This window comes from Heteronotia binoei, chromosome 5, assembly GCF_032191835.1.
Source record: "Heteronotia binoei isolate CCM8104 ecotype False Entrance Well chromosome 5, APGP_CSIRO_Hbin_v1, whole genome shotgun sequence".
NCBI classification, from domain to species: Eukaryota; Metazoa; Chordata; class Lepidosauria; order Squamata; family Gekkonidae; genus Heteronotia; species Heteronotia binoei.
Window position 1 is genome coordinate 22,957,881 of NC_083227.1, and position 25,987 is coordinate 22,983,867.

A 25,987-nucleotide genomic window follows, 5' to 3' on the forward strand; every position below is an offset into this window, starting at 1 on the left:
TTTTAATTGTGCATCAAGTAAATTTATTGCAATGTCAGAAAATCAGAAGCTCCCTGTGACAATCAGGGCTCAAGATAAGCCCGTTTCCTGCCAACGCGGGAACGCCTCTTGCCCCTGACCTTGCTTCGTGTGGCAAGCAGCCCAGAGGGTGCCTGGGTCACAGACTGAGGCTCTTCCCTCAGAGTGTTGCTGCCTCTGTTTTCACAAGATGACCTGAATTGCTCCAGGGCTGCTGGTGCCTGTGAGGGACAGGGTAGGCCACGTTCCTGGGCCGGAGTAAAGCGCTGCGTGTTCTGAAACCAACTGACTAGGTTTCTCTGGAGCTCCACAGCAACCTCCATGACCGCAGTGGTCTTCTGCATGCATTCCTGAAAAGCCTTCCTGTCACGCTCCCGCTCCTCACGCATCATTTGAAATTTCCGCTCCTCCCATTGTATCTCTGCGTCCATCTGTCTCATAGCCTCAGCATACTGTGACTTTTCCTGCTCCAGAATTTTCTTTGCAACATCACTCAAACTGGCTACCTGCCGTCGCCTGTTTCTGAAACTGGCAAGCGGAGTTGTAGCCGGTAACTTCGCTGGCGGCACCATGGGCCCTTTGTCTGCTGGACCCCCTGGAAGAAATCAAAGCAACCATTAGCTCAGACATCACACACAGACATTCAAAACCTCAGAACTGGGACCCAATGTCGGCCGGCTCCATTCGATGGTACCTTAAATCGGTCAGGTTGTTTCATTACTACAGTGGGCCAAGAGAGGCCTCCTTACTAGGTGTTCTTCAGGCCTAATCAGTCACTGTTACCTTTGATTTGAAGGGGGAGGGATGTTCCGATTCCTGACCAATCGAAACCTGGAATTTGCAGTTCTAGAGGCCTCACTTCAATAAGGATATGGACAGAATGGAACGGGTGCAAAGAAGAGTGACAAGGATGATTGGGGGCCTGGAGACGAAGCCCTAAGAGGAAAAGCTAAGGAATGTTCAGTCTAGAGAAGAGGAGGTTGAGGGGGGACGTGATTATCCTGGGAACCGGAAAAAACCTCACAGAAAAAACCCACGGTCATAAATGCTCACAGGAAAAATGCCCACATGGAAAAAACCCATACAGAAAAAAGCCCACATGGGAAGATACCATGTAAAACACCATAGATATTTATAATTGTGGATAACCAAAATAAAACCAACGTGCTTTATGATGTTATTTTAAGATTGAAATATGTCACATTCACATGCAACAATTTATAATTTTATCAAGTATAATAATTAAATAATAATTTTGCTAAGTTATCGGTATATTAATTCATTACTATACAAAAGTAGCCTGTATGAAGAGGACTTTAATGCTCTTGAATGTAAAGGTCTGGAAGGAAAAATACAGGAAATAAAACTGACTATTTTGTTATCAATGAAATTTATTAAGAAAGAAAAAGAATAACAACAGAAATTAAACCATATAAAGAAATATTTTTAAATAAAATTAAATACTTTAAATTTATTAATTTACAATTTGTCAAGCTTTTAAATGTTGGTATGAAGTAATTTCTGAAGTAAAGACCAAAAGATGTTAAATGAAATTATGTATAGACTGCATAGCATATGCAGTTCTTGAACAACTATATGGCTTTAAATTCTTCCGATAATTAATATTATTTATTTGTTTTGTTGTTAAAAATTAAAACCATAAGACAACAAAACCATAAGATAATATTAAAATAAGTCAATTTGCTAGCTCGGTTTCTCTACTTGCATTTTAACAAATATATTGTGGTACTCCCAGCGACCACGGCAAAAGACTTCCTAACCCTTATAGTAAAAGCAACAATTATTTAAGAATAGCAATAACTCAGATATAATTCTTCATTGCATATTAGCCAATGTCCTTAAGTAATTAAGTTTATCTTCCATTTGCTCATACCGCTGCACAAAAGTGGCAACCATGTCATGCAGTGCCTCGTGTTCCCTCTTTTTCACCTCTAGGTGTGCATTAGCCAGTGTTAGCTTGTGGCAAGCCAGATCCACCTGCAGTCCATCAAACAGAGACCATACACTGGGATGACTGCAGTGGAAAAGGGAATTAAGAGCATTGTGAAATCCCTCACAACAGTTTGCAGTTTTTGGTGACCGTTCCAGGGCTGCGCCATGGTGATTCCATATTCTTATAGGAAACAGAGGCTCTCTGCCTGCTGCACCCTCAATGTATGTTGAAAAGAAGTACGTGAGCACCTCATTGTAGCTGTCTTCATCTGGAACCGTGGCAGCAAGCTCATCAAAAACCATTCTCACGTCATTGACTGGGACAAAGGCTAATGCAGCAAGAGATTTCAGCATCATTTTAATGTCCATATTAGTTTCATATTCGGTCTTCAAGCCAACACTGTTGATTTTCCTAATGAGACTCTGACACAGGTGAAAATAACACCCTTTGACCTCAGCGCGTGGAAAGGCAGTCCTTAGCGCATTCATACAAGCCTTCTCAAAATCAACCAAAACCTTTTGAGGTGCCAAATCTGGAATCAACAGCTTCATTATTTCAAACATTCTGTGATAGGTGTCCACGGTCTTTTTTTTAAGTAAAATGTAAATACAGGGCGGATATGAATTCCCCACCTTGGCGTGCCATGTGTACAGCTGGCAAAACATATCTGGCACTTTATCAAAGGTGCCATCTCCACAGATGGTGTCTTTGTTTAATTCGAGCATGAGAGCTCTATCACCTAAAACAAGAATTCTGTCCGGATCTTCCATACCGGAATCGTGAAGTATCAGTTGCCTATACGTCTCAGGAATGTCATAATTTATGAGTTTCGGGTTAGGCAAATTACTGCCTTTTTTGTGATAGTGAAGACTTCTTGCAAGAGATGACTGTCTGGGCATGTGGGCCAATATATCATTATTTAACCCCGCCAACACATTTCCCATCACATTGCGAGGAGTAGCGCTTCCTGCTCTCATGACTTGCCTCATTTTGCTTCTGGCGACATTAGCTGCTGCTTTCTGAGGACAGGAGTCATGACAATGTTCCGTTGGCTCCTGAACTATGTTGCCGTCTTTGGTTTTCATAATCGCATGGCACTTTATAGAGCGATTTTGTCTGCACCTCCAAGTCACCACTCCGTTGACAGTGCGAAAAGAGAGATATTCAAACCCCAAGTAAATCATAACTTGGTTGTTCTTCTGGCTTCTTGAAAACTCCATTGTCTGCACTATGAGGAAAAAATAAAGCTATAAGGTAACCGAGGAGTTGGAAATAAGGGAAAGTTCAATGTTCAGGGCCTACTTTATAAACCCCCTCCCCTCACATACCTCTCTGGTCCCATCCTGCACCTAAAAGATAAGCCCCTCCCAACCGCGGAGATTGGTCTGATGATCCAGGAGGGTTCTTCTTATGTTAATTATGTTATTCAGCCCCCTCACTGCTGCCACTGTCAGCAGCCTCCTTCTCCTTCTTAAATAGCAGTAGTAGTTAAGGCCTCATAGATCTATGAAGCAAACAGGGCTGACTCTGGCAAGTATTTGGAAGGGAGAAATCAATAAAGAAGAAGAGTGTAGATTTATCCCCCGCCCTTCTCTCTGAATAGGAGTCTCAGAGTGGCTCTCAATCTCTTTTACCTTCCTCCCCCACAACAGACACCCTGTAAGGATGGGGTTGAGAGAGCTCTCACAGCAGCTGCCCTTTCAAGGACAACTCTTGAGAGAGCTACGGCTGACCCAAGGCCATTCCAGCAGCTACAAGTGGAGGAAATTACAACAAACTTAGTTGTAATTAATACAAAGTAGTATTTGTAACTTTAATTAATAAAAAATTGTGGTTTTCCATGTGGGCATTTTACTGTGTGGGCTTTCTTCTTGTGAGCATTTACAGCCGTGGGTATTTTTTTTCCTGTGAGCTTTTTTCATAGAACCAATTGCTCTCTGTAAGTGTCTGAAGGGCTGTCACTGAGAGGAGGGCAGGGAGCTATTCCTGTTGGCGGCAAGGAGGGGACTTGCAACCATGGGTATAAATCAACATCTTTTGGCTATCCCTGGCCCAAAGGACGTCCAACTTGGCTCGACCAGGGCCAGGGATTTCTCGGCCCTGGCCCCGACCTGGTGGAATCAGCTCCCCATGGAGATTCGGGCTCTACTGGATTGACTACCATTCTGTAGGGCCTGCAAGATGGAGCTATTCCACCAGGCTTGTGATTGAGTCAAGTGGGCTTCCTTACGTCACTGCTATACCATCTATTTGCCCTCCCCTACAATAACCTATCAATTTACCATCTCGACCAGGGGTGGAATTCTAGCAGGAGCTGCAGTGCATATTAGACCACACACCCCTGATGTAGCCAATCCTCTGAGAACTTACAAAAAAAGAGCCTTGTAAGCTCTCGGAGGATTGGCTACATCAGGGGTGTGTGGCCTAATATGCAAAGAAGCTCCTGCTAGAATTCCACCCCTGTGAAAGACTATTATATTTTGGGCCAATATCTACATTTTAATCTGTGAAATGTGCCCGCACCGCCTATGTTGTATTTGATCTTGTTGTGCTTGTTTTGATTGTTTTATTATTATTGGTTTATGGCTGGGTTTTAACTGTTATTTATTATGTCTGTAATCTGTCCTGAGTCCACTATGGGAAAGGGCGAAATATAAATCTATTAAATAAAGGGTGGAAAAGTACTGGCTGGATACTAGGAAAAACCTTTTTTACAGTAAGAGTTGTTCAACAGTGGAATCAATCAGCTACGGAGGGAGGTGGGGAGCTCCCCCTCACTGGCAGTCTTTAAGCAGCGACTGGACAAACACTGGTTAGGGATGTTCTAGGCTGAAGCTGCCTTGAGCAGGGGGTTTGGACTAGATGGCCTGTCTGGGCCCTTCCAACTCTGTGATTCCATTCTGTGAAACGGAGAACCTTGGCCTAATACCACCTCAAAGGGAACTGCCACCATCAATAATCAGCACCTTTTTTTTGTTAATAATGGTTACTTCCAACAGCGCAAGCCAATGCCCAAGATAAAATCTATATCTGAACATTGAAACAAGGTTGGCCACAAACTTTAGGCCACTGTCTCCACTGAGAATTGCAAATGATGGTTCATTCTCAGCAGGAACTCATTTGCATATTAGGCCGCAACCCTCGACACCAAGCCAACCAGCTCCCTCCTCCAAAAAAGTCCTGCTTCCTCCTGTCCTAAGAAGCAGGGAGGAATGCAGTGACAGCCACCCTTAGGCCAACATTGTTTTGTCTTGCTCAGGGCTTTTTTTGTAGCAGGAACTCCTTTGCCTATTAGGCCACACCCCTCTTATGCAGCCAATCCTTCAGGACCTTACAGGGCTCTTATAGTAAGCTCTTGGGGCATTGGCTACATCAGCGAGTGTGGCCTAATAGGCAAAGGAGTTCCTGCTACAGAAAAAGCGCTGAGCAAGACATAAATCTAGACTTCAGACAAAGACGCCAACAGGCACATGCTTTAGTTGCAATCATAGCAATGGCCAACCTGGCTGCTGAGCTGTCGGAATGGCGGGTGTGAAGTCAGGATGAACCTGGGAGCCCTCTTCAGGGTGTGCTGCTTGTGGTCCCTCTGCTGCAGGGAAAGGCAGAAAGGCAACATGTCATGACTGCAATTATTGGTTGGGTGCTGACAACTTGGTCACACTTACCTTCCTCCACCAGCATGGAGATTTGTGTCTTGTCAAGGTTCTGCCCCCGGCCATGTTCTTCCCCCACCAGTGTTGCCCAGATACTTTCCCAGATACCCTGAAGAGGTGAGCAGTGACTCTCAAAAGCTCATACCCACAAAAGTGAGCAGAGACTCTAGAAACCTCATGCCCTGCCACAAGTTTTGTTCATCTAAAGTGCTCCTGGACTTTGGCTCTTTTTGGCTGCCGCAGACAGACTAACATGGCTATCCATCTGGATTTACCTCCATGCAGATCCAGGTTTGTGACACAAAAGAGGTACTTGTATCAACAGACTATCTAAGGGCTCTAAGACTACCTGGGAACTGCACTGCACTTCATGGTACCTAAAAGATATCAAATGAAATTACTTAGGCCATTTCCACACAGGTTACTTGCCCTGGGTTCGGTGTTGGGAAAGCCCCCCCCCACCCCATTTTCCCCACAGCACTGTGGTGCGTTTTCTCTGGCATTTCCCTGCATTTTCTTTCCCTTGATCTTTCTCAAATCTGCTTTCTTCCAAAGTTTGGGGAAAGACCTCAGCAAAGGCTGAAAAGCTGCTATATGGGAGGGAAAGATTGGATTTTCCACACACACTCCATCCATGACAGCCTTTTTCTCCATGGCAGCCATTATGGGAGGATTTCTGGATGTAAAAATCAGCAACTGACTACGATGATATCAACATAATTTAATAACTCTATGTGCAACAAGTACTTATCACCTTTCATTGCAGAGATGTAAGGAGTAGGGCTGCCAGCTCTGAACTGGGAAATCTCTGGAGATTTGGGGAATGGAGCCTGAGAAGGGTAGAGTTTGAAGAAAAGAAAGACCTCACTGTGGAGCAATGGCCTGCCTCCCCAGCGACCATTTTCTTCAGGGGAACTGATCTGTATAGCCTGGAGATCTGTTGTCATAACAAGGGATCTCCAGGCCCAACCTGCAGGCTGGCAACCCTAGAAGGACAAAGGCACCTTTTTGGAACAAAAGGCCCTTCATGTAAGATCCTTTTGGCTGGAAGTAGAACGCAGGACATTGGACGTGCAAAGCATAAGTTCTGCCACTGAGCTCTGTCTCTTCCTTTGATAAATTTTGCGCCAACCCACTGTCAATAACGTCTTCTCAAGGACTCCCATTTTATGGCCACTTCAAGGAAATGGGCAGCCTTTCCTGATCTTTGGGGCCATTCAGACCTTTTGCCCTCTAAAGGTCATCACGTCATCTGAATATCCTCCAGGCTTCCAGTAGGAGTCAGTCACCAGAGGTTACCATGACTTCCAGGTACACACAAACACACATGCACGCACATAAAAATACAAAAATACCATCTCCCCCCCCCCCCCAAAAAAAAAAAAAAACTAGTTTGGAAGTCTCTACATGATATTGGCCACTATTTATGCCAACCCTTTCAAGACATGACCCAGAAGTGAATTAACACGTGTAGGAAGTACCAAGATGGCTTGGTCTCACACAGCATTTGGGACACATTTCTGCACAAACCCAAGAAGATATACAGATTGTTCTGCTCAGTCATACTCACGTCTGTAAAAGATTCCACTGAACTTGTTTGCTCCAGACTTCTGTGGATCTTGGTCGTATATTTCATCTCCTAGCTTGATCTGAACTATCTGTTGTTCTTGCTTGACCTGTAAAGACTGTCCTTCTTCTACCTTAATTTGAGCAAATGGTTCTTCTTCTGTTTTAATTTGAATATACAATCCATCCTCTTCTTTAATGCGAATGGGCGACCGGTCCTCTACTCCACCTGTTAAGAATGGTTCTTCCTCCAGTTTTATTTGGATGAATGGTTCCTCTTCTAGCATGGCCATGACAAATGTTCTTCTTGCTCTTGTTCAAGATGAATGGAAAGCTATTCTAATTTGGACTGGACAGATTTCTCTTGGGGGGATGGTGTTTCTTCCAAACTGGAGATAAAAACAGGTTTGGGAGGCAAAGTCCTGAGTTTGGAGGAAACTGTTAAAATAAATTACAGAACAGGGAGACATCAAAACAGATTTTTCAAAAGATTATTGAAAACCAAAATCGTATCAAGTACAGGACAGGGACAGTCATTTCAACAATCACTAATGACGTCCCAGGAAATGGCCAATAGGTACTCATTAAACTCCAACAATCACATTCCAGTAACAATAAACAAAGAAACAAATGTGCATTGTAAGGAAACAATAGCATCTTCCAGTGTATAAAATACAAGCACTAACTGCATAGAAAATTGCAAGATGATGATCCTGCAGTTTTGTGGGAAGACGTTTTGACAGCAAATGGGAAACAACAGCCTGTTTACTGCACGGCAATTGCACAGGGTAGAAAGAAGAGCGAAGACATTTTCGTGAGTCAGACACTGGAATAAGCTGACCCCACTGAAATGTTCTGGCTGGTAGCAACTCTCCATGGTTTCAGGCAGAGAAGCGTCTACTAAATCCAACTATTGGTTTATCATGGTCTGAGACTCTACTCCAGGGGTGGCCAAACTTGTTTAATGTAAGAGCCACACAGAATAAACGCCAGATGTTTGTGAGAAGGAAGGATGGAAGGAAGGAGAGGTGGAAAGAAAGCAACTTTAACTTTAAATGGATTCTCCAAGCTGCTGGTCAATGGGGCAGTGGGGGCTTCAAGAGTCACACAATATGTGTGAAAGAGCCACATGTGGCTCCTGAGCCACAGTTTGGCCACCCCTGCTCTACTCAGATTGGCAGCAGATTCCCAGGGTCTCGGGAAGCAGTGTTTTGCATCATCTACAACCTTTAACCTTTTCCTTGGAGTTGAGCCTTGTATCTTTTGCATACAAGGGATGTTTCACACCCTTTCTGAGTGAACAGACTGCCCTTTGGATGGAAGCTCTTTCTGAACTACTCTCTTTTTGTAACACTCCCCCTCCCTTCAGAATATAAAAACAGCTCTGGATTTACATGCCAATGCATCTGAAGCTCTGATTCATGAAAGCTCACGCTGCAATACATTTTGGATAACCACAGAACTCGTCTTATTTTGCCCCAAGGAAACTGCCTTTTGCACATGCTCAGATGCACACCTTTCTATGTATCCCAGGGTTGACATATAGTCTATGGGCAGGGGGAAAATATTTCTAGCGCTAATTCCTGACTAAGTAGAAAAGAGTCCAGGAGCACCCTAAAGACTAACAAATTTGGAGATCCCCAAGTAATACCTCTAAGATTTTTTAGCATACAATTTTATTCATTTAAAATTATACATAGATGGCATTTGCTGCCAATTAGATTACATTGTCTATATCCCTCAAGTAGTAAAAAACGTTGGAAAAACTGGCCATGATAAAAATTTCCTACACTGCTGGTGGTATTGCTCGGTCATCAAAAAATTTTGGAATTTAATCCTGGTACAAATTCAAAAAATTACAGGAGTTAACTTACCTTCTATGCCAGAGATGGTCTTGCTATGCAACTGGTCAGAACCTGTAGAAAACAATGGCAAAATAAGTTTAACTTCCACTCTTTTAGCAATAGGCAGAATGGTGATCATGATGAAATGGAGAGATAAAACCAGACCCTCTCTAGATTGTTGGCAAAATAAATTACGGGAGCATTTTATTTACAGTAAAATTGCAAGCCAATTCTTGATGCCCAACTTGCAAAGCTACCAAAAACCCATTTCAAACGATCTTGTTCCAAGTAGTAGAATACCTGGCTTGGGAAAAGGTAGTACCAAAGAATTGGTATTATCATGACTTGTTATTCTTTTAAGCTTGTCTACAAGATATGGCACTGGAAGATGAGCCCCCTCAGGTCAGAAGGTGCCCAATATGCTACTGGGGAAGAGCGGAGTGCTAGTACTAGTAACCACAGAAAGAATGAAGCGGCTGGGCCAATGCCGAAAGGACGCTCAGCCGTGGATGTGTCTGATGGTGAATGAACAGTCCGATGCTGCAAAGAACAATACTGCATTGGACAGTAGAAGACACGAGGGCCTGGTGTAACTGCCCACGGGGTTGCAAAGAGTCGGACTTGACTGTGCAACTGAACAACAACCAAAAAATTATTAGAATGGACTAGTGGTATTGAGGTAACGCTCCTTGAATGTAATAGCTTGCTTGGTACGTACAACAAATTTTTAAACCTGAGAAGCTCTCAAAACTATTTTGAAGGCTACTATATAAAATAATATATATAAATTTGTATAAATGTATTTTTTTAAAAATATGTTTAAAAAGATTTTAAAAGATTAAAAAGATAAAATACATTTAAAAGATGAGACAGCTGGACAGCGTTACTGATGTAACAAACACGAATTTGAGCAGACTTGGAGGATGGTGGAAGACAGGAGGGCCTGGCGTGACTTGGTCCATGGGGTCGCAGAGTCGGACTCGACTGTGCGACTGAACAACATCAATTTTTTTTTAAAAGACTAACAAAATTTGTAACAAGGGATGAGCTTTCTGAAGAAGTGAGCAGTGACTCATGGAAGTTTTGTTCGTCTTTAAGGAGCTCCTGCTTTTTTTCTGTTGCTACAGACAAACTAACATGGCTACCCATCTTGATCTATTCCTGACTCAATTTTGCCTGCCTCCTCTTTGTGCAGGTTTTGGGGGACAGAGCTGGAGCAATTCTTCTCAATGAATTATCCCGCAGTTTACATTTTGAATCGTGGATGAACCGATACAAAGTGCCCTGAAGGCTATTTGATGAAAAAGGAAAGTAGATGTTTAAACCCCCCCACCCCCCAAACCTCTTGGTTTGCACCTAGCCTCCTCTTGAACGTCCAGATTTTCTTTTTTGGTGCTTCCTTTCCCACCCCCACCGCTTGAACTCACCCCCAGCCCCGGTTCCTTGCAGCTTTGTGGTTGCAACCCCGAGGATTTGGCTTGCTCCAAAGTGTGGCAACGTCTCTCCAAACCAGACTGAGACATTCAAAAGCCGGAAGAGAGAGGGGAAGGGGAAACGGAAGGGGCTTCACTGTTTGCAACCGCCCCCCCCCCTTAACCCCACACTTCCTGCCTTTTCTAGGTACCCAGACTCTTTCTCCTTGCCGCTTATAGGCAGCCTCTCGCGCTTGTTTCAGATTTATCCATGAGAAGGGCAAGAGCTGCCCTGTAGGGGCAGGAAAAGGGCCCTGACTCGGGGGCAGAGCAAGGGGGATGGCATGCAGAAAGACCCAGCATCTCCAGTTGGAGGGATGAGGGCATTAAGGGGGGCGAAAGACCGCCACTGGAGATCCTGAAGGATCGTATGCTACTGGGAATAGTGGGTAGTATTTTCCACATGGAGGCAGGCATGTGCCGTTGGGACCATGGGGCTTCCTGCCACATTGCAGGTTTCTCTCCCCCACCCCCCATCTCTCATATGACTAATATTTGCCAACAGTGTTCCCTCGAAGCCAGGGGTGTCGGACTCCTTTGTTATGAGGGCCTGATTTGACATAAATGAGACCTTGGTGGGCTGGGCCATGTTGGGTGGAGTCGGGCCATGTGTTTATCTTCATCTTAATGTTTAAGATTAGGTAGCAGCGATATAAATTTTATAAACTTTATAAAGGAGAGAGCCTGGAAACACAAGTTCTGCCTCCCCCCTTTTCCCCCAAGGGAGGAGCCTCAGCCAATGGGGAAAACAGAGGTTTTGCTCTGTAGCTCCTTTGCAATTGAGCAAGCCTTGCAAAGCAAGCTGGGATGCAGAAGGAAGCAGATGACCGCCAGTTGCTCAGGGGCCTGATAGGCCCCTGAGCTGCATGTTTGACACCCCTGCTCTAAGCTGTGGAAGCTTGTGAGCAAAAATTGTACTTTGTGAGCTACCTGGCATTAAAGCTGTGAGCTACTGCATAAATTTGTTTGCTCTGGGGTCATTTTTCCTGAGCTGAGGCAAGAATGTGTGGGCTGGAGGCTAAACAATTGTGAGCTAGCTCACACTCAGCTTAGAGGGAACACTGCTTGCCAACCTTTTGAGTATTGGGTTTGATTATATTTAACATATTTTGATGGTGGTGGGCTCTCCTTCCTTGGAAGTTTTTAAGCAGAGGCTAGATGGCCATCTGACAGCAATGAGGATCCTGTGAATTTAGGGAGAAGTATTTGTGAGTTTCCTGCATTGTGCAGGGGGTTGGGCTAGATGACCCTGGAGGTCCCTTCCAACTCTACGATTCTATAATTTTTAGGAATTGTTTCCCATAAAATATGGTTTGTGCAACTGCGAGCATTGAATTGTGTTTATGTGCTACATGGTTCTGTTTTGTATTAGTAACTATAATGAATAAGATCCTTGGTCCATCAATGTCAGTATTGTCTAAACAGCAGCTCTCCAGGATTCTAGTCTTTCAAATCATTCGCTGCCTGGTCCTTTTTTTGGGAGGGGGAAGCATTTTTCTATTTTGTGTGTGTGCATGCACATCTGGAAGTCATGGCAACTTCTGGTGACTGACCCTTTCTGGGGGCCTGGAGGATATTCAGAGAGGTGGCTGAATTACCTCCATTTCCCAGTAGGGGTCACCAGAAGTTGGGGTCCAGAACTGCACATGATACAACAGGTACGGCCTGTACACTGCATTGGTCGGGCCGCATCTGAAGTATTATGTGCAATTCTGGAGGCCTCACTTCAAAAAGGAAGTGGACAGAAAGGAGTGGGTGCTGAGGAGAGCAACCAGGATGATCGGGCCTGGAGACCAAGCCCTATGAGGAAAGGCTGAGAGATATGGGAATGTTCAGTCTGGAGGAGAGGAGGCTGAGGGGGTGAAATGATGGCTCTTTTGAAGTATTTGAAGGGCTGTCATTTGGAGGGCAGGGAGCTGTTCCTGTCGGCAGCAGAAGAGAGGACTGGCAATCATGGGTTTAAATTAAGGGTGGGAAGGCACCGGCTGGATATTAGAAAAAACTTTTTTTGCAATCAGAGTTGTTCAAAAGTGGAATCAGCCCCACTTACTGGCAATCTTTAAGCAGCAGCTGGACATACACTTGTCAGGGATGCTCTAGGCCAGGGGTATCAAACATGCGGCCTAGGGGCCGAATTAGCCCCCTGGAGGGCTCCTATCAGGCCCCCAAGAAACTGGCTGTCATCTGCTTCCTTCTCCTTCTCTCTTGCTTCCTTCTGCATCACAACTTGCTTTGCAGTGCTTGCTCAATCTCACAGGAGCTACAGAGTAAAACCACTATTTTCTCCATTGGCTGAGGCTCCTCTCTTGCAGAAGAAGGGGGGACGGAGAGCTTGCTTTGCCAGGCTCTCTCAATCGCACAACAGTGCTACTGAGCCAATCCTCTCTTCTGTTGGCTGAAGCTCCTGCCCCTCCTGGTTTCCCGAGGAAGGAAGGAAAGAGGCAGAGCTTCCTTTGCTTAGTTCCCTGGATCCAATGGAAGAGATACAAAGAAAGCACACTTAAGACCAACGAATGCTAATGCTTTAGGCATGTTTTATTATTTTTTGAAACCTTTAATTGTGTTTGTCTGTGTCCTTTGTAACGTTTATATCTCTGCTACCTAATCTTAAATAGGAACACACATGGCCAGCCTGACATGGCCCGGCCCAACAAAGTCATTTATGTCAGATCTGGCCCTCATAACAAATGAGTTCAACACCCCTGCTCTAGGCTGATCCTGCACTGAGCAGGGGGTTGGACTAGATGGCCTGTATGGTGCCTTCCGACTCTGGGATTCTATCATTCTATTATTCTAAGTCAGCCATGACTTCCAGGTGTGCACATGCACACATACACAAATACAAAAGTGCTACCCCCAAAAAATATTTTCACATGCAGACCTGCTCTTAGCTGTCATTCTAATCACAGCATGTGCCCATGTGTCAACTGAAAGTGAAGGGAATTTATGTGGGAGTCCTAGGAGGCCTAATATTAAGAACATAAGAGAAGCCATGTTGGATCAGGCCAACGGCCCATCCAGTCCAACACTCTGTGTCACACAGTGGCAAAAAATTTTATACATACACACACACTGTGGCTAATAGCCACTGATGGACCTCAGCTCCATATTTTTATCTAAACCCCTCTTGAAGGTGGCTATGCTTGTGGCCGCCACCACCTCCTGTGGCAGTGAATTCCACATGTTAATCACCCTTTGGGTGAAGAAGTACTTCCTTTTATCCGTTTTAACCTGGCTGCTCAGCAATTTCATCGAATGCCCACGAATTCTTGTATTGTGAGAAAGGGAGAAAAGTACTTCTTTCTCTACTTTCTCCATCCCATGCATTATCTTGTAAACCTCTATCTTGTCACCCCACAGTCGACGTTTCTCCAAGCTAAAGAGTCCCAAGCGTTTCAACCTTTCTTCATAGGGAAAGTGTTCCAGCCCTTCAATCATTCTAGTTGCCCTTTTCTGGACTTTCTCCAATGCTATAATATCCATTTTGAGGTGTGGCGACCAGAACTGCACACAGTACTCCAAATGAGACCACAACATCGATTTATACAGGGGCATTATGATACTGGCTGATTTGTTTTCAATTCCCTTCCTAATAATTCCCAGCATGGCGTTGGCCTTTTTTATTGCAAACGTACACTGTCTTGACATTTTCAGTGAGTTATCTACCACGACCCCAAGATCTCTCTCTTGGTCAGTCTCTGCCAGTTCGCACCCCATCAACTTGTATTTGTAGCTGGGATTCTTGGCCCCAATGTGCATTACTTTGCACTTGGCCACATTGAACCGCATCTGCCATGTTGACGCCCACTCATATTGATGCTGGAGGGCAGGAAAGATAACGTAGCCCCACTGATGAATGTGAAAACCAGCTGAAAATTCTAGAAGGGAGGGGTAGGGAAGAAGGGGAGAGAGGGGAAAGAAATACAACAAATTTTGAACAATGAAACATACAGGGCACATCAATACATACAGAACCAGTCAATATCTTCATTCAGGCTATGTGATAAATTGCCCAAAGTGAACATCCAGGAAGTCTCTCTTCTCCTCAGCTGGTTATGAAGGGTGGTATACAGCAAGAAAGATTTGATAATTTTTAAAAAGTAGCTTGACTCCTTCCCCTGTCCTGACTTCCTCTAAGGCAGGGCTTAGAAAAGAGACACGCACGCAGGTGTTTGACTGTGTCCAAGTTGGGAAACTTCTGGAGGACAGGGCCCACACTGGTGAAAATATAAGGCCCTCTGAATCCCCCATTTTCTAGAACTGACCTCTGGGAAATCTCTAGGTCCCACCTGAAGGCCAGCATCATTTTGAGAGTCCCACATAGCTTAGGCTTGCCAAAAGTGCTTCTTTTTTCCTGCTCCGTTTGACTTTCATGCATTTTGCCTCAACAACTCACCTCATCACAAAATAAAACAAAAACACACAAGGCACTATCTGAGATAGAGAAAGCACAAACGTTCCGTTTTACCAGCTCTCGCCTCTTGTCTGTTTGCAAAAAAACCAAGAGCACGGTGTACGTAAAGACTCTCAGAGTTTAAAGGTTAAACACAGAGGTCCATGCATGCCAAGATTACACGTTTGGGGGGTGGGGAGATGTGGGGGTCAGTGCTGGAGTAGATAAGGCGGGGAAGCACATGGTACTTTTTTGGGGTGCAGGAAGTTGGGCTTTGTATCAACCGGGGTGGAATTCTAGCAGGAGCTCCTTTGCATATTAGGGCACACCCCTCTGATGTAGCCAATCCTCCCAGAGTTTACAAAAAAGAGCCTTGTAAGCTCTTGGAGCATAGGCTACATTAGGGGTGTGTGGCCTAATATGCAAAGGAGCTCCTGCTAGAATTCTACCCCTGCCCAAGAGAGCCAGTTTGGTGTAGTGGTCAAGCGCACTGACTTTTACCTGGGAGAATCAGGTTTGGTTCCCCACTCCTTCTCCACATGCAGCTGCTGTAGTGACCTTGGGTCGGTCACAGTTCTTGCAGAGCTATCCTCTTAAGAGCAGTTCTTTCAGAGGTCTCTCACTCCCATCTACCTCACAGAATGTCTGTTCTGGGGAGAAGAAGGCAAGGAGATTGTCAACTGCTCTGAGACTCCAAGTGAAGGATGGGGTATAAATCCAATCTCCAGGGAATAATGGGAAATTGATCCGTGGGTATCGGGTGCTCTGGGGGGGGCCCTGTTTTTTGAGGTATAGGCACTGGATTTTCAGTATAGCATCTAGTACCTCTCCCCAAAATACCCAAGTTTCAAAACGATTGGACCAGGGAGTCCAATTCTATGAGCCCCAAAAGAATGTGCCCCTATCCTTCATTATTTCCTAAGGAAGGAAGGCATTTAAAAAGGTGTGCTGTCCCTTTACATGTGATGGTCAGAACTCCCTTGGAGTTCAATTATGCTTGTCACACCCTTGCTCCTGGCTCCACCCCAATGTCTCCTAGCTCCACCCCCAACGTCCCCAGATGTTTCTTGAACTGGGTTTGGCAACCTTACTTTCTTGCCTAAACATGCTTCAACAACAGCATCTTAAAAGCACGTTTATTTTTCTCTCTCTGACTTTCAGCAACCTGTTAAAAAATAAAACAGGAAGTAAACACACAGGGAGAGTAAGAACAAACTCCACTTTACCAGCTCTCAGCTCTTATCTGTTTACAAGAGAGTGTGGCACCTCATCTCCGCAGGTGGAGGGGAAATGACAACTCTCAGCCTGGTGTCTGAAGCTGGGTGGGTGGGTGGAGGTGAGGCTGGCTGGAATTCTGCTTTGTCACTGAGCAGCCCCACCTGCTTGCAAAGGCCCCCACCCCTCCACATGTAAAAGCACCCCACTTCCCCCTCCATCCCTCTACACACTCTTATCCAATAAGCTGGGGTGGCCAACGGTAGCTCTCCAGATGTTTTTTTGCCTACAACTCCCATCAGCCCCGGCCACTGGTCATGCTGGCTGGGGCTGATGGGAGTTGTAGGCAAAAACATCTGGAGAGCTACCGTTGGCCACCCCTGCAATAAAGCAATCAAGGGAGGGATTGAAATAAACCCTAAGAACAGCTGTGGGTCCAGATACCTAATGCAAAAAACCACCGTTGCAGTATGGACCATTGTGCAGACATACACTGGAGGAGTGCTCTGTTTTTTCCTGAAATAATTAAAGAAACCACAACCTTTTGTGTTTGCAGAAAAAAGTCAAAGCCAATAATAAAGGTTAAACACGGATATCCATGTGGGTTTTTTTTTTAGCAGGAACACACAAGAACACAGTTCCAGCTGGCTTGGCATCAGAGGATGTGACTTAATATGCAACTAAGCTCCTGCTGAGCTTTTTTGTAGAAAAACAATGTGTGAAACAATGCTGATGTGGCCTAATATGCAAATAGTTCCTGCTGGGCTTTGTCTACCAAAAAAACCCTGGATCCATGCATACCAAAAGTACACATTCAAGGAGGCTGAGGTGTGTGGGTGTGAGTGCTGGAGTAGATTTAACGTAATGCAGTTCTGCAGGGCCTGTCAAACATAGATGTTCCCCCAGGCTGATGGTTTAGGCAGTGGAAGGCTGGGGGGGGGGGGCTATGTTTTGAGGTAGAGGCACCATTTTTTTAGTGTAGCATCTAGTGCCTCTCCTCAAAATACCCCCCAAGTTTCAAAACAATTGGACCAGGGGGTCCAATTCTGTGAGCCCCAAAATATGGTGCCCCTATCCTTCATTATTTCCTATGGAAGAAAGGCATTTAAAAAGGTGTGCTGTCCCTTTAAATGTGATGGCCAGAACTCCCTTGGAGTTCAATTATTCTTGTCACATCCTTGTTCCTGGCTCCACCCCCAAAGTCTCCTGGCTCCGCCCCCAAAGTCCCCAGATATTTCTTGAATTGGACTTGGCAACCCTATTCCTGTACAGTTCTATTAGATGAATAATAAAGTGTGTTGATGGAATATGATCCTATCTGTCTGTTTCTTAGATGCTGGGCCACGAACGTCCTCTTCTGCACTGTGGAGGCAGGGCGGCAGCACCCCTCAGAAACACCCAGCAATACCCAATTTCCAGGGAGGCCTGAACTCAAAAAAGAGACAGGCAGACCTGGTGACAGCTGGTGAAGACAGTGGGAGCACTACATGGGGGTTTGGAAGCTCTTTAAGCAAATAAAGGAGAATAAAATGATCTTAGAAGAAGCCCGCAAAGCTCTTGAGGAGGATTATGCACAATTCTGCAAGATGATTGACAAATATGAGCATAAGATTAAAACTGGGCCCGGGTCTTCTGAGGACCACAGCGTGCAAGGTATGTGTGTGTGTGTGGGGGCACTGCCTGGGAATCTCTTGGCAGCTTTTCTCAGAGATGCAAGAGGACCAACAAAGAGCTGTTCCGGGCAACCAGCTGATAGCCCTGATGCCAGGGGCAGAGGAGGGGAGGGGGAGGAGGAGGAAGGAGGGGAGGGGGAGGAAGAGGAAGACTGATTATCCTTATGTGGAAGGTGACAGATTTTGTTGCTCTAGGCCTTCTGGTGTTCCTTTTTATAAACACTGTTTTTCAGGTGTTTGCAGTGATATTTTCTGTGCTGTTTGCCTAATATTTCCTATGTAGTAGACATAAGACCATAATGTAAGTTTGGGGTATTTAGCACTGGAGAAACTACTTTCAGTGTGCTGTGATGTTTACTGTGTGAATGTATTTCACTGTGATTAAAGTGAATTTTTTACTTCAGTTTCTCCGTGGCTACCTTTTTGCAGCTTATTTCCTCATATTTTTTAACCAGGGGGTCCAATTCAATGAGCCCCCAAAGAAGGTGCCCCTATCCTTCATTATTTCCAATGGAGGGCAGTCCCTTTATATGTGATAGCCAGAACACCCTTTGGAGATCAACTATGCTTGTCACAACCTTGCTCCTGGCTCCACCTCCCAGGTTTCCTGGCTCCACCCCCAAAGTTCCCAGATATTTCTTGAACTGGACCTGGCAACCCTAGGTCTCACCCCAGGCTCCCCCCCCCCCCCCAAAAAAAAAATAATCTCCAGGAATTGACATAATCCAGAACCTGCCTGGAATGAAAAACCTGGGCCGGGGATGTAGCATTGCAGGCTGTGGCCAGGCCTTATCCCTCCAGACTGGGGGTCCCAAACCTTTTTGAGCTTGTGGGCACCTTTGGAATTCTGACATGGGGTGGTGGGGGCACCCACAGAGTGCGTGCTGGAGGAACTGGAGCCCAGGGGAAAGGGGTATAATTGTAAGCAATGCACTGGGAAAGACAACTCAGAGAATAAAATCAACATTGTGGCAGCAGCTGCCACTGGAAAAAAACCCATTGTTTTGATCTGCCCAGAGAAAGAAAAACAGAGAGGGGAAAGAAACCCCCCAAATGGGATCAATGAACCTGAAGGTTAATATATAAAAAGGGCCAAGAATTAAAAGCAAAATTTTAAATGAAATCATAACCAAAAGCACATGTATTTATTACAGAAAGTTAAAAGCATTTAGGGGCCATCATTACTTAATAAAATAATACAACAACAATAGGGAACCACTTCAACCTAAAATGGTCTTTTTCAGAGGTCAAACAAATACACACACATACAGGCTCATATCACACAATACAATAAATCAATCAATGCTGGACCAAAAATAAAGTTTCTGTAATAAAGAGAGAAACAATACATTGGTACAAATTATTGCTACCACATTATTAAATAATGATATTACAGAATTGACTAGTTACAATAAGGTGACAAAGGCTAAGAGATGTAATTGTGGCCTCTTAGAATACATCCTTATGTCCTGGTCAAGGGCATACATGTAGCATCACGTATTTTATCATAGGCCGAGAGAGAGAGAGAAAGAGCACAATATTACACAAATATTAAAAATAAACTATGTTGAAAAAATGATACAGAGCAAGGACAGATTAGGTTACCTCACCAAAATTGTCCAAAATGGATCGCAGCCAGCGTGCCAAGAGGAATGTGTAGTGCACTGTAGCTGGTGCTCAGCTTTAAAGTACCAAGGATTTGATTATGCAGTCATGGCCCAATCAAGGTGCATGGTGTGTTAATTAGAGCAAAGGGCATGAGGGAACAGTTTAACAATTACAGGTACATGGGGAATCATAACAAACTGCAAAAATTGTTTCACAGATCCCCCAAAGAAACATAAGACATAACCAATCGATTTTGTCATTTAAAGTTTTAAAACCTCTGGGTTTGAATGATGAAATCGATTGGTTCTGTGTGAAGTCATGTGTTTCTTTGGAGGATCTGTGAAACAATTTTTGTAGCTTGTTATGATTCCCCATGTACCTGTAATTGTTAAACTGTTCCCTCATGCCCTTTGCTCTAATTACACACCATGCACCTTGATTGGGCCACGATTGCATAATCGGATCCTTGGTATTTTAAAGCTGAGCACCAGCTACAGTGCGCTACACATTCCTCTTGGCACGCTGGCTGCGATCCATTTTGGACAATTTTGGTGAGGTAACTCTTTAAATTTAATCTGTGTCCTTGCTCAGTATCATTTAAAAACATAGTTTAATTTTAATATTTGTGTAATATTTTGCTCTTAGGCATACGATGAGATACATGATGCTACACATATGCCAACGGACAAGGTAGGTGGCGAGGAAGAGGGGGAACCCTCAGATAGGTTCAGGAGCTGTGCTCCTGTGAGCTCCTGCTGAATCTGAGGCCTGAGTACAAGCATACGATATAATGAAATGTTTTAACAGATGCAAACAGAAATAACAAACTAAGTTTATAAGGTCATTGTAGTTTAGATTTATTTCCAGGAGAAAAGAGGTGAATAAATGCCTCAGAGTGTTAAGAACGTTGCGTGATTATATGATCCTGGTGTCATGTCTCCTCTCAAGTGTGGAGGTAACGGATGACATCTTTTCCTTAGCTGTGATGTTGTTTCCTCTGCCAGACCAGAGGAGCGCCATTCAAAATGCCATTCTGATTCATTGCATTACAATTACAGGCAGTATTCTGCTGTTTCAGATAAGAAATACACTGAAATAAAGCAGCTGTATAGCCCTGCTTGGTGAGAATGCAGATCTAAGGACTGTGAATGAGTTTAGTATATGAAGTGAGATTAAAAAACCCCCAACAGGTAGTTATTTATACATACCCTGTTCTTTATTTATTTTTATTTATACCCTGCTTTGATCCCCAATAGCAACCCAAAGCAGCTTGTTTTTCTTTTATCCATACCCATTAGAAGCCTTTCTCTCAGTGGGGACCCAAAGCAATTTATGCCGTTCTCTTTTTTCCTCCTTAAAATGACCCTGTGAGTGACTGGCCCCAGGTCACCCTGCGAGCTTCCTGGATTTGAACTTGGTTCTCTTGTGGCTCACGAGCCGAACCGGATAGGACAGCTGCCATATGCATTCACTTGCTTGTCTGTCTTCTTCTTCAAGGCCTGGCTTGGAAGTTGGATGAATTAGGCCTCCTTCTGCAGCAGAAGGGGAACAGAAACTGGTGGGCAGAGCGAACTGCCTAGGACGCGAGCCATGGAAGTTCCCTTTTGCTGCTGTGCAGATTTGCTGTCTCTCATAGTACTTGCTACAACTCTGCATAGGGCTGCCAGGCACCTGGTCCAGGCAGGGTTCTTCCAACTGGGAGGCTCCCAACCCGCTGGCCCACACTGGGCTGGCGGGGGGGGGGGGAACCTCCACTGATACCATGATGATGTCACCCACAAGTAATGTCATCGCACCAACCACTCTAGGCGTTTCCAGGAAAAAACCTCTATGGTTTTCCGGGACACTCTAGCAATTTGGAAGAGAAAACTCTACCATAGAGTTTTTCCCTCCCAAAATGCTAGAGCCTCCAGGAAAACCATGGAGTTTCCCCAGAAATGCCTAGAGGGGCCAGCGTGCAACGGAAGCTGGGGAGAACTTGGCAACCCTAACTGCAAGGTAGGCCAACCTTTTTGTAGGATGGTGGCAGGAACTCTGCGGGGTGGGGGGGCAGTCCTATTTTGGGGTCAGGGGCTGGCTGGGTCATGTCCGGGATCACTCTTATTCCCTAGCCTCTCCTCAACAGTTTTTGAAAAACAACAAAAAGGAGAAAAAAGGCCAACAATCCCTAATTTTCATCCTAACCTAACAAAAAGGAGCTCCTCTCTCTATCCCTATCAACAATAACCAAATGCCCCCACCTGCAATAAGGCTGGGTTACAGGAAACCACTTTCCCAACCCAGCCACCCCCCCGCTGCTATAAGATTGGACTACACTGCAGGATGGTTGCAAACTTTTCTTGAATTCACCACTCTCCACTCCGTCTCAAGCACGTGCCAGTGTGGTGTAGTGATTATAAGCATCAGATTCGTAACTGGAAGACCAGGGTTTGAATCATCACTCTAGCCATGGAAGCTTGTTGGGTGGCCTTGGACCAGTCACATTCTCTCAACCAACCAAACCTACTTCACAGGATTGTTGTGCGGATAAAATGGAGGAGAGGAGAATGATGTTTTGGACCCCCCACTGGGGAGAAAGGCAGAGTACAAATGAATTAAATATAAACCATTACATATATAATATCCGGTACTTTATGCCCCCTTCACCCAAGAAGTATTGGCAATTTAATAATAAAAAACTGAATATGATATATGTTATGTATATGATGCCCCGAGTTTTGAAGACTATCAAAGTTATTGCTTTTTGAAGACTACCCTGTTATTGCTTTTCGTTTTACGGGGCACGGGGGCGATCTTTCTAATCGAGTTTAAAACAGAATCCCAGATTTCTCCTTTTGTTTTCTATAGCTGCTGTTCCTTGCCACTCTTAGGCAAGGGAGCCTAGCCGAGACGCTTCTAAATTGACCCGGAAGACGGAGGTACAGTCGAAATAACTGATTCCCTAGGTCGTTGTAGACATTTTAAAAAGCCCTAGAGAAACGGCTCTTTTGACTGCACACTTACGCTTTGGGTTATTTTTGGAGAGTCGGCTACGGTCTCTTTGCTCGAGGGGCGGAAACGGCGCCTCAGAGGAGACAATCAGCTCCCAACATGGCTGTCCGTTTAATTTATTCCCGCTTCTCCCGCCCCTTCCCTTTTTCCAATAGAGCGACCTACAAACATGGCCAGCTATCGCCCCGCCACTCACCCAACATGGCAGGCCGCTTATCCGGCAGCGGACGTCGCCACTTCCAGCATGACGGATGGTGTGGCTTTTTAAACAACGGCCACTCCTAATATGGCGCCCGCCAAGTCCCGCCCGTTCCGATGTCGTCATCGAGGCCGCCTGTCCATCCCCGGCATCCAAGCCGGCGGCCTTTTCGCCTCTGCTTGTCGCCTTTTCCGGAACCAGCTGTCAGGAGACGCAAGATGGCGGCCGCCGTGACCGTGGGGAGGGCGGGATCCGTGTCCTTCAGGGGCGGCCCTCTGCGGGCGGCCGTACAGGTGAGGCGGGGAGGAAGGGAGAAATCCTATAAGCCTAATAATGAGACTATGAATTCATGTTTGCTTAGGGAGGACACTCGCATCCATCAAGGAGCCGGGTGGCTTGCATGACTTTCCCCTTCTCCAGGGAGTGCGCACAACTAGGGATGTCAGCCTCCAGGTGGGGCCGGGGGATCCCCTGGTATTATGGCTCATCTCTGCACTACAGAGGTCATTTCCTAGGGTTGTCAATCCCCAGGTGGGGCAGGAACAAAGCCCAAAGGCATCCACGAGCAACCCACCTTACTATGGAAAACTTTATATAAATAAATTGCTTATTAAAGAGACAATAGTTGTAATACGTAATTACAAAACCATAAACTAAGACAAGAACATGATCCCCGAAGACAAAGTCTTATCTTTCAATCAAAAGTTCCTTTCTTGTTGACAGAAGTCCAGGGAAAGCCTTGAAAAGCCGTGAAGTACAATTCCAAGAAGATAATAATGTGTGTATAGAAGAATTCACAGCATTATTCCGCTAAGGCGACACAGCGCAACTTCGCATTTTTTAAAGCTGGGAAGATGTACAAGCGAAAAGCAGTACACTGCTGTTTCGCATGAGCAGCAGAGTGCAATTGAGCGACAGGGAAGCGCATATAGCCCTGTTTCATCTGACGCTTTAACAAGCTTCACTAATCCTGAATCAAAGTGATAGCTAAACTTCTTTTCTGCAGATTAAAGCAGCCGCTTTGTATGAATGGTTATGTATTGCAACTATTGTCTCTTTAATAAGTAATTTATTTATGTAAAGTTTTCCATAGTAAGGTGGGTTGTTCGTGGATGCCTTTGGACTTTGTTCCTGCTTTACTTTTCCACATTGCTCTTTGGGTTACCCAGTCCCCAGGTGGGGGCAGAGGATTCCCTGGTTTGGACCCCCTGCTTCAGGGTCATCAGAAAGCAAGAGTGGGGAGGGAAATGCCTGCTGGGCACTCCTATGGAGACTGACTCCTATAAACTACAATGGAGAATTGATCCACAGGTATCTGGGGTTCTGGAGGGGCTGTTTTTTGAGATAGCATAGTATCTGGCGCCTCTTCCCAAAACACCCTCCAAGTTTCAAAAAGAATTGTACCCGGGGGTCCAATTCTATGAGACCCAAAAGAAGGTGCCCCTATCCTTCATTATTTCCAATGGAAGGAAGGAATTGAAAAGGTGTGCCGTCCCTTTAAATCTGATGGCCAGAACTCCCTTTGGAGTTCAGTTATGCTTGTCACAACCTTGCTCCTGGCTCCACCCCAAAGTCTTCTGGCTCCACCCCCAAAGTCCCCAGATATTTCTTTGATTGGACTTGGCAAGCCTATCATTTCCCCTGGAGAAAATGGGTGCTTTGCAGGGTGGACTGTATGGCATTGTAGCCCACTGAGTTTCCTGCCCTCGCTAGATGCCAGCCCCAAATCTCCAGGAGTTTCCCAACCTAGATTTGGCAACCCTGTCCGCCCCCCCATCCTTAACTGGTGGCCACAGAGGACCAGAGGACCTCTAACAACAGCCCTGTGAGGTGGGCTGGGCTGCCCAAAGTCACTTAAGAAGAAGAAGAAGATGATATTGGATTTATATCCCGCCCTCCACTCCGAAGAGTCTCAGAGCGGCTCACAATCTCCTTTACCTTCCTCCCCCACAACAGACACCCTGTGAGGTGGGTGGGGCTGGAGAGGGCTCTCACAGCAGCTGCCCTTTCAAGGACAACCTCTGCCAGAGCTATGGCTGACCCAAGGCCATTCCAGCAGGTGCAAGTGGAGGACTGGGGAATCAAACCTGGTTCTCCCAGATAAGAGTCCGCACACTTAACCACTACACCAAACTGGCAGAGAAACTTCCTGGCAGAGGGGGGATTTGAACTCAGATCCCTGATAGGGTTGCCATCTTCCAGGTGGGGCTTGCAAATCCCTAGGAATTACAAACGGTCACAGAGATCAGTTCCCCTGCAGGAAACGGCTGCTTAGGAGGGTGGACTCTATGGCATTGTACCCTGATGTTCTTCTCTTCCCTAAACTCCATTCTCCCCTTACTCTAACCTGCCAAATCTCCAGGAATTCCCCAACTGAGAGTTGGCAACCCTTCTCCTCAGTCCTAGTTTAACTGCTATCAGATTGACCCCATCCAGATCAGGATACCGGTTATACACCTGAATGGGGGGAATTGTTACGTTTATTATTACTATATTATTAATGAAAATGCCAGTGAATGCTTACTGGATCAAAACACAGTGAGAGAAGGCACGGTAGAGTGGTTAGAGCAGGTGCTCTACAGGCACTTTATTTTGCTTTATTTAACTTAATTAAGATTGCATAATGCACTGGGAAGAATTTTTGAGATAACATGCCAATGAAATCTTTCACTTACTTACATCTGTTGAGCAACAAAAAAAATTTTTGTGGGTGTGCTCACGCACACTTGGAAGTCATGGTAACCTCTGGTGACTGCTCCATACTGGGGCCTGGAGAATATTCAGGGAGGTGGCTGAATAAAACCTGCCCATACCTCCCGACAGCTGGTATTCCACAGAGGTCTCCCGTCCCATTTTTTGTCAAGAGTCGAACCTACTTAGCTTCCAAGATCTGATGACATTGGGCTTGCCTAGCCTATTTAAGATCAGGGTTCCATTGAGCAACTCTTGAAAGTTTGCCAAATTGTATTCAGTTGAGAGCTATCCTTGCCTCTTTTTAAGGACGCCAGTTGGATTGCCAAAAAGGCTTAACATGTCATAATCCATTCGTCCATTGGCAGAATAGTATCTGACTTCTAATATCTTCCAAAGGTGATTCCAGCTGCTGTTATCATATGAAAAATCGTGTTTTGAAATTCTTTTGGAAACATAGCTACCTAGCTCAGCAAGATAGCCTCCGGAGAATAAGTCCACAACTGGTAGTCAGTATTTTTTATTTTTTTTTTACATGTCAGGAGGTCCACCAGCGGGTCCAGAACTCCAGAAGCCCTCTCAATGTTGCCCGGCTTCCTCCAAGCACCTATAATATTATACAGAGCATCACTGCCCCAGAGCTTCTAGAGTTCTGACCTAGCTGGTGGACCTCCTGATGGCACTTGGGTCTTGGCCACTGTGTGACACAA

The 25,987-nt window shown here is 45.3% G+C and overlaps 2 protein-coding genes across 10 annotated transcripts in view; one reads left to right on the top strand and one right to left on the bottom strand.

The window, feature by feature from the left end:
* LOC132571205 (uncharacterized) lies at positions 1-22,795 on the bottom strand. 9 transcript variants are annotated; one of them, XM_060237918.1, is made up of 5 exons: positions 22,584-22,795; positions 9,066-9,107; positions 7,196-7,629; positions 5,475-5,561; positions 1-613 (listed from the first exon to the last, which is right to left on the bottom strand). In XM_060237918.1, the coding sequence occupies exons 3-5, from the start codon at positions 7,482-7,484 to the stop codon at positions 63-65; spliced, it is 927 nt and encodes a 308-aa protein (XP_060093901.1). In that variant the 5' UTR covers positions 7,485-7,629; positions 9,066-9,107; positions 22,584-22,795; the 3' UTR covers positions 1-62. The 9 variants fall into 9 exon arrangements, with proteins under 9 accessions (XP_060093901.1, XP_060093905.1, XP_060093900.1 ...); XM_060237922.1 differs by having other exon boundaries at positions 5,475-5,558; positions 22,584-22,657; XM_060237917.1 differs by lacking the exon at positions 22,584-22,795 and adding an exon at positions 19,399-19,446 and having other exon boundaries at positions 7,196-7,580.
* Positions 22,559-25,987, top strand: part of SDHB (succinate dehydrogenase complex iron sulfur subunit B) — an 18,031-nt gene continuing 14,602 nt past the window's right edge. The window contains exon 1 of the mRNA XM_060237912.1: positions 22,559-22,879. Coding sequence (XP_060093895.1) covers positions 22,703-22,879 — 177 coding nt within the window. The 5' untranslated portion in view covers positions 22,559-22,702. The remainder of the gene's footprint in view (positions 22,880-25,987) is intronic.